The sequence below is a fragment of the Silene latifolia genome, chromosome 5, assembly GCF_048544455.1.
Source record: "Silene latifolia isolate original U9 population chromosome 5, ASM4854445v1, whole genome shotgun sequence".
Lineage (NCBI taxonomy): Eukaryota > Viridiplantae > Streptophyta > Magnoliopsida > Caryophyllales > Caryophyllaceae > Silene > Silene latifolia.
Genome location: NC_133530.1, coordinates 70582994 through 70592050, shown reverse-complemented (window position 1 = coordinate 70592050; position 9057 = coordinate 70582994). Strand labels below are relative to the sequence as shown.

The following is a 9057-nucleotide window of genomic DNA, read 5'->3' as shown; positions in this document are numbered from 1 at the left end:
ACGTGTAGAAAACACGAAATGGCCTGGGCCAAAACGTGTAGATTACATGTTTCAGCCTGGGCCAAAACGTGTAGAATACATGTTTCAGCCTGGGCACAAACTTGTTTTCTACATGTTTCAGCCTGGGCCAAAACGTGTAGACAACATGTTTCAGCCTGGGCATAAACGTGTTTTCTACACGTTGGAGCCAATTTTTTTTTTTTTAAAAAAAATTTATTTAAATGACGAAGTCTTAGATAAATATTTACGCTTATTTCCATTAACTATGTTTTAATTAACTTGTAGCAATAATTTCCGTTAACTATGTTTTAATTAAAAGCGACAATGAGTGAGAAGAAAAACAACGAGTGAGAAGAAAAACAACGAAATTAAATAGATGATACGATTAATAATCATTGTAATATCGATAATGTTGTTCGGCATTCCAATCATTTTCGAATTGCTTTCCGTCGTAATTTTCATTAGTATACGATTCACACATGTATCGGAAAAATGGGTTAGCGTCACCCATTTCCGACTCAAGATAAAAAAAATTGTGTTTAATAGTTTTTAGAGAGAGAATGGCAAACTTGTCAAAATGAAATGAAAATAGGGGCGACGTTTAGTAAAATAGGGACGACGTTTAACAATTTTGTTTTATAAAATCAATAAGTCTTGCTTGTGACGGGTCGGATCTTACGACGGGTATTTTGTGAGTGGAAATGGGTAGAGGGGACAAGGTGGGCACCCACCCCATGTGCTCCTTCTCTCACCCCATATGGCTTTTTTGTGAGATAATATGGTACCCGTCTCTTGTTTGTGACGGATACCCTCCGTCACAAATAAGAATTTGTGTTATAAAATAAGCTACGGTGTCCATGCCTCTTGTTTTCCCACTATGTGCAACTATCTAACTTCTCTGACTATGCGCATGACTCGAGAGTCGTGCTCCTAGTATGTAGACATTATGTTTTTACAGCTGCCCAGAGTCAACTAGCTAAGCCAACAAATGGCAAACTATGCATGAAACATGCCTGAATATAGATTTCGGTATCTTCACATAACAGTGTAATAGCTCCCTGTTACGAGTTACGACATTACCCTTGATAGTTGATTCGATGATTCACAGAGTAGTAGGTAGATTCCTCCCTAACCAGTACCAACTACCGAGTATAACATACTACAATGCTACCAGATTATATTTATACACAGGCTATTAGGAAGAGCTAAGACATGCAAATTCACTGAATACATCGAACTAGGAACTCAATTAAAAGACCAGGATTGAGGACAAGGAGCCACACCAGACGCCATTCGTGGTCGCTTCTCTAACTGTACTGTACGTATTTCACTGGAAGATGCATAGCGTTTCCTTGATGATTTCACGGCCATCTTCTTCGTTTGCATCTCCAATTCCTTGATGCGCAATGAGAGAGAATCAGTTGGCAAAACTAACTCAAGCTTGAGATTTCGGATGCTGCCAAGAGCACCACGAAGATGTGATAATTCAACAGCGGTAGCATCAACCTAAGACATGACGGCCACATATTTCACTATTAGTTTTGACATGCCTCCAGGAATATAGACAGATAAATCAATGTGAGAAATAAGTGTATCAAAATCTCTAGCTAACTTATATGTGCTTACATTCAATAAAAAAAAAACTTAATTAGCGAGGGAGGAGACTGGAGAGGTACAATATAAGAGCAACATATTCTTACATGTTTCTAACGTAAATCCTTTGGAGTTCTACGAACTTGAACTTGCTCCCCTAATCAGATAGAACACCAAACGATGCAGCAACACTGGCTTAAGAGTATATCTGGCCTATCAAATATATCCTATCGACAATAATGTCTGAAGACAAAATGTTCTTCACATAATACTTTCATAACTAGTGTTTCTTCCGTCCGGGTCAATAGTTATCATTTTGTATTTATAGGTGTATCAGTCAATAGTTATCATTTCTGTTTTGGGAACGTTTTAAGAAGTGAGATAAATCCTTGTTAAACAAGAAGTCAAGTATACCTTTCATCTACAACTGAGTCAAGTCATCCATGACAACCGACACCGTCAACCTTCATCACAACCAACCCACCTCTACCCACTAACATAGCCCACTGAGCTACACAACACCATTCAATAACGATCAGGCTGTTGTCGAACTCATTTAACACCAACACAGCCAGCCAAAATCAAGCCACCACAAAGACACGAACCCATTTTCGACCTAGCATATACAATTTTTGGGCCAGGCCGTGAACTCACCTTAGCGGCAGTGATTTACATTGGTGTAGAGGGGGTAGATATGGTTGGCAGAGGTGATATGGATAATGGGGAAAGGACGACAATCAACAGACAAAGTATGGAGAATGGAAGGGTAGAAATGGAATGTTTCTCCTTTTCTTGTCTCCGTGTAAAAAGCAAATGATAACTATCTAGTGGGACGGAGGGAGTATCCAGCAGTAGCATCTACTTTCGTAAAAGAGGATACATGGGTAACTTTTAAACTAAGTTGATTGATGAACTAACTCCACAATCAATTCCAAAGAGAGCAGAATGTATCTCAACAACAGCAATACTATGATGTTTGAACAAGTCCCAGAAGAGTAAAATTGTCCAACCAAATTGGAAATCAAACTCATACAAGAGATTGCAGGTTAATCCGTCAACAATTTCCTGAGGAGGACTGTTAACGTCACTTCTGCGCCCACTCTAATTTCCCACCCCACTCAAAAGAAAAACTTTAAACAAATTCCAAGGCAGAGTTATACAATAAGACCGCTTCGATGAAGAATTCCCTGTTGGGAAAAGGAGATAAAAGAGGCAAAGCAAAATATGAAATTTTAAGAACAAAAGCTACTGTTTTGCAATGTTTAAGAAAACGTTAACAATGGCCTAATATATAGGCTTAACAACAAAAACTCTTCCTAACTTCAAGCAACTTACCTTTGCCACATCAAATTTTAAGCTACAAAATTTTTGAGCTAGTAATGCATTTCAATGGTTTAGCTTAATTTTCACTAGCTAGATTGGACCCACATTTTAAGATACTAACTTTTTATTGGTTGTTTCCTTGTGGTAGGTCCATTTAAGCAAATTTAAGCAACTAGCTTAATGAAGCTAGTTGCTTAAACAAAGCTAATCTATACATACACTTCCAATGGTTTGGCCACTAGCTTGCAATTTTTTAAAATTGCAAGCACGTACCTAAGACAAACCATTGGATTTGCTCTAATGGTAGGCTATTTGCTACTAGCTGGATAAATCCACATCACATTTTAAGCCAGAACAATTTTAAGTTACCATATTATTCCAATGGTTTAGCTAACTTTCATAAATTTTATTTAATTAATTAAAATATGTAACTAATTTTCCTATTGGTTGATTTTAAGTTGTGGGCCACTTTAAGCTACTAGCTTCATGAGGCTAGTTGCTTAAACCAAGCCACTCTACATGGCTATCTCCAATGGTTTAGCCACTAGCTTGCAATTTTATGAAATTGCAAGCAAGTCCCTATGCTAAACCATTGGACTTGCTCTAAGCAAACATTACCACTAGTCCACTACCTAGCAACTAACAATTAAACAAAACGTTGTTAGTGGAATTGATCAACAACACGAAACCACTACACCTGTTAACATGCTATCATATGAAACATGCTAATTACTTAAATAACATTTTGAAGCATATTACTTCAAACTGCCCACCCACACGCCCACCACAACTCCTCTACACACCGAATTTTAATTTAGCATTTTCTCATAATCATTAAGTGTTGATTCTAAATCACGTTAGACTTAAAGATTAGGGATTGTGAAAAAACGCTGAATTAAATATCTGGTGTTACAACTCCAACCCCACTGTGACTAGACTGGCGTCCTCGTCGACGTCAGCAAAAATGTCTACCTCTAGCGTCCACGTCAACCTTTGGACGCCCGCCCCCTAATATCCACTCCTCCATAAAAAAGCCGGCCATCACACCAACACCAAGATACCGACCGCCGCCACCCTCATTTGACCATTTCCTTCGAAAGGGTTCATCAATCCGTTCCTAGGGTGTCATTTGGTTCAGCAAAATAACACGAATCCCCTTCATAAAGTTATGGTTGTAACTATCTACTTAACAGCGAAAAAAAAGGAATTATAACATGGATACCTTTGGGAAATTCTTTGTGTTGAGTTTTTCATCCAACTTTTGCTTCACAAGTTCCAAGTAGGCTTCCACCAGCTGTACAGGTGGAAAATCACATTCCATCTTGAAAAGAGATATGCACTTAACTGCCTCGAGATGCTTCTGCCTTTGAATTAGAGATCTGACAAAATCTGCACAATGTAAAATTGAAAGCATTAAGTTCATTGAGAAACTACGATAGATCACAGAAAAATTTGGCCGCACTAGTGTTTATTCTCGTTCTTTTTGTGATAACTAGAAATGTCAAAAGTAGAAACCAAGAAGATAATATTACAGAGAGTACTTAAAAACACCAAATTCAAATTTGGAGGACATACTTCACGTCTCTTAGATTTTATTAAGAGCCCATGTTTCTATGGTCTCCGGTGAAAATCAAACTTTAAAACATACATTAATAGAATCCAACATCAGTACCGCAATGATACACGCAGGCACATCTGAAATGCTGAATCTAAACGTTGGCAATTTCCAGCATCTTAAATAATAATTTGGTCCATACATGAACTATTGACGTAATATACACAAAGTCACAAACTACTATCATAATCACAGATAAGGGTTGCAACTTGCAACAGTGCTAGAACAAGAAGAGAAATGGTCATATAGCAGTCTAGAGGTGGCAATCGAGTCCGCCGGATCGGGTCATTCAGGTCGGGTCATTTCGGGTTCGGGTCATATCGGGTCAGCCAACCCTTTCAGGTTGGGTCGTTATCAGGTCGGATCATTTGGGTCAACTGGTGTACCGAATCGGGTCAGTATTGGGTCGGGTTCGGGTCACTGGTAATTGGGTCAAGCCGGGTTATGGGTCGTCATCGTGTCAGGTCGGTTTCGGGTTGAAATATTCTCGGGTTCTGTTGGGTCGGGTTTCTTCGGGTTCGGGTCGGGTCGGGTTTGCCAGCTCTATATAGCACCATTGGTTTTTGATGAGTGAGATACATAGCTGTACAAATCCAAAAAGATGATTTGGCAGGACTCCAGATAGCCAAGATTAGTACAAGAGGCATTTCAGAGAATTTGTCACTGCGATAGCTAATAGGTGAAGGAACATTTGGTAACTTGGTCGATATGTCCATACCCATGTTTGTTGCACATCACTTTAACTGCATGCACACTTCAACATCTCTATGATGGACAAAAGAACTATATCCTCGATTTAGCTAACCTGACCACCACTATAGAGATAGACCATAAGCCTAACGTATATCATACTTTTGTTGGAACAGTTAGTAAACAATATGTTTATAGACAAATGCAAGTAAGAGTAACATGTCAAGGATTACTTGAAAACCTCACAAATTCATGTAAAAGTAACATTGAGTGCTCCCTAGAGAAGTAGTAGTTCTGAAACTGCAATAGCATATTCATAACAGAAGCATACAATTTTTTTTCCCAGGGGTAAATCTCCCAGTTTCCATACTCGAGCATATCAGATTGATTTTTCTAGACCCCATAGTCCCAAACCATCTGCACACTTTCAAATTTTCAAGTCTCACTCCATATTAGGATAACCAGAGGTCAAATACTCAAAGGTAGGCTGTTGCCCCCCTCTACACTGAATCAATGACATGAGCGATTATTGAAACAGACTACAGGCATCAGAGTATAACCAAAAAGTCAATAATAAAAGTAGAACAAAACCCCAATATAATTATCGACAGAATATATTAATTAACATACCAGGAATTTCATCTTGGACTCCCAAAGCACAGCACAAATCAACATTCTTTTCAGGGGGATACAACTTAGCTGCAAAATAAGAAGTTTTAAAGCACGACAGAAGAAGTCCTCCTTTGTAAGACTTGGCTAACTTGTACGCTGCCAGCAAATGCAGATACCCAAAATGGGTTATAGGAACGGGTGTAGCCAAACTCAATCTTCCTTTCCAAAATGCCGCAAATTCTCTTGCTTCATGTTCCACATCAGGGTTGATAGGTGGTGAGAGCTTTATAAGCTGTTCCAGTAGATATATGCATCTAGTTCTAATAGCATCGTTATCAACTTCATCTAATCCCGTTTCAAAGAAACTCCAAGAGGTATCAAGAACTAGCTTTGCAGGATCAGGCGCAGATTTAAGAGCAGCCAAGATATTGTCATGCAATATGTTGTGCTCCTTCGTGCACATGTAAGATCTCATGCCATTTAAGTCCAATTTTTTGCATAACATGTGAACTTCAGAATAGACCTCCACAGACGATGGACTTACTCTACGATCGAATATGTCATAGGCATTAGAGCCAGGTAGTTCGCATTCAGGTTCTATCGGGCAGCAGGTCACTGAAAAGTTAAAACATGATATAGCATAATGCAATCAGTTCAATAAGCTAAGATGTTACTCAATTGATTAATTAATTAAATACCAACAGATAAACCACCCATTTTTAACTTTTTATCACCAGTCATCATACACCCGATGCATTTCAATTTTATAAAATTTAAATCAAGCTTAAAACTCATAGACAGTTCAACGGAGTGAGTTACATCACCTATATGCTCCTCTGCCACCTTGCCATTATCACCAATTTGCTTGATTTCCAACTGCGCATCTTCACAACTCAGCAGTGCCTCCTTTGCCTCCACACCCTCCAGTTGAGTCGTCAAATTATCATCATGGTTTGCTCTCAACTCCAAGGCTTTGCCATTCACTTCCTTCTCCTTCAACTCGTTAATCTGCTCCATAATTAAACCTTGTGTTCCTCCTATACATTCATTAACTCGTGTCTCCATCACCTCCAAATCTTCACATGGTACCGCAATTTCCTTCTCCTTCAACTCCAATTCCTCACTAGACTCATTAATTTTATCCTCAATTAAACCATCTGGTTCTATATACTCAACAACTTGTGTGCAAACCAATTCCAATTCATCACACGGTGCCTCGACTTGCTTCTCTTTGCACGACTCCAACTTTATACTAGACTCGTTAATTTTATCCTCAACTAAACCATCTGGTTCTATATACTCAACAACTTGTGTGCAAACCAATTCCAATTCATCAAGCGGTGCCTCGACTTGCTTCTCTTTGCACGACTCCAACTTTATACTAGACTCGTTAATTTGATCCTCAACTAAACCATCTGGTTCTATATACTCAACAACTTGTGTGCAAACCAATTCCAATTCATCACACGGTGCCTCGACTTGCTTCTCTTTGCACGACTCCAACTTTATACTAGACTCGTTAATTTGATCCTCAACTAAACCATCTGGTTCTATATACTCAACAACTTGTGTGCACACCAATTCCAAATCATCACATGGTGCCTCAACTTGCTTCTCTTTGCTCGACTCCAACTTTGTACTAGACTCGTTAATTTGATCCTCATATAAACATGGTGGTTCTATGTACTCAACCACTCGAGTGCCCAACAACTCCAAACTCTCACATGATGCCTTAACTTGCTTCCCTTCCTTCTCTAGTTCATGACAATGATCACTAATGCAACATTCAACTACTTCTTTCCCTTTCAAACTCACACCTTCATTCACAACACTAATCTCTTTACCTCTCAAATTTTCAACCAAACCGTGTTTTCCCTCCCTTTCCATTGCATTGAAACCCTCATTCATTCGCTTCAATCTCCATTCAACCGCCCTACAAATCTCATTCATGGCTCTCTCCTCATTCACCTTAATCACCCTACAACGCTCCTCCATCTCCTTCTCCTTTGATTCCAAACTCACAATAAAATGTCTCTCCTTGGCCATTATAGCTAGACCACGCTCATCAATAAGCTTTTCCTTCAACTCCAGCCTTCCTAATAGATTCTTCTCCTTCAATTCCAACTCCTTTTCAACCTCCTTGACCTTCTTCTCTTTCCCTCCTAACCTCTGACTTCGCTTATCCAATTCCTTCTCTTTCGCTTCGATCTTCTTACAACGGCTATCCAATTCCTTCTCTTTCGCTTCTATCCTCTTACAACGTCTATCCATATCCGCCTCCTTTGCATCAAACCACATATGACGTTCATTCATACACTTCAATTTCAACTCCAACGCCTCACAGTTCTTCTTAATTTCAACTTGTTTCAACTCCCACGCCTCGCATTTCTCCTTAATTTCAATTTCTTTCAACTCCATTTCTTGTTTAACATCATTGATCAACCTCTGTTTACTCTCCAACCTCGCAAATTCCTCATTTAACCGCTTTTCTTTGGTCTCGAGTTCATCATATAGCCTATTGTATAACTCAATTACATTGTTTTTGTCACTAGATCCCTCAATCATCTTGTCAGCCGCGTAATCGACTTTCGGTTTCATCCCTAAATCAACAATTCGCTCTCTGTCGTCCGAGTCAGAATCCTTAACTCGGCCGGCTAGCGAGTTATGAACCGTCGTTAAAGACGCCTGCAATTGACGCCATTGTTCAACGAGGCCGGAGATAGAGGTCGATCGTGAACGGAAATTGTCAGAGATTTCAGAGAAATTGTGAAATGAGGGTTGTGATGGTGCGAAAGGTTTATGTTGCGCCATTAAAGAAGCAGGTGATGAACGATATTAATGCAAGGAAGTTAAGTAAGAAGCCTAGAAAATTGAGAGAGTAGAAACCCTAATTGTGAAGAATGCAATGAAACTATATTGAGAATTGGGAGATGAGATTACCAGGAGACCGATTAAGTTTGATCATTACTTCATGCATCAGCATTCAGCAGTCGATCAAAACTGTAATTAATATTAGCTGGTCCTTTTTTTTTTTTTTTTTTAAACAATACATAGCATAGCTTACAATAGAGCTTTTTGGGCAAGATTATGAGCTATCCTATTCACAACAATGGAAACGAGACGCAGTAGACTTAAGATCCTGGATAATACAGCTAATAGACGCAATCGCCTTCTCCGCTTCGGCAACCTGCATAACTAAAACAAGACAATCTGTAACAAGTCTA

General features: G+C 39.1%; 1 protein-coding gene across 1 annotated transcript; it reads right to left on the bottom strand.

Moving 5' to 3' along the window:
• Window positions 1-979: 979 nt before the first annotated feature.
• Window positions 980-8854, bottom strand: LOC141657511 (uncharacterized). Its single transcript, XM_074464772.1, has 4 exons — window positions 6658-8854; window positions 5852-6448; window positions 4139-4305; window positions 980-1506 (listed from the first exon to the last, which is right to left on the bottom strand). The coding sequence occupies exons 1-4, from the start codon at window positions 8642-8644 to the stop codon at window positions 1246-1248; spliced, it is 3012 nt and encodes a 1003-aa protein (XP_074320873.1). The 5' UTR covers window positions 8645-8854; the 3' UTR covers window positions 980-1245.
• Window positions 8855-9057: the final 203 nt, after the last annotated feature.

Bases quoted from the DNA above. Each gene is read 5' to 3' on its own strand.
- LOC141657511 (XM_074464772.1), bottom strand. From the start codon at position 8,644: ATGGCGCAACATAAACCTTTCGCACCATCACAACCCTCATTTCACAAT. The intron at 4,306-5,851 runs GTATGTTAATTA...TACATTGTGCAG, and splicing joins AGTCCAAGATGAAATTCCTG to ATTTTGTCAGATCTCTAATT. The intron at 1,507-4,138 runs GTATCCATGTTA...GTCATGTCTTAG, and splicing joins ACACAAAGAATTTCCCAAAG to GTTGATGCTACCGCTGTTGA.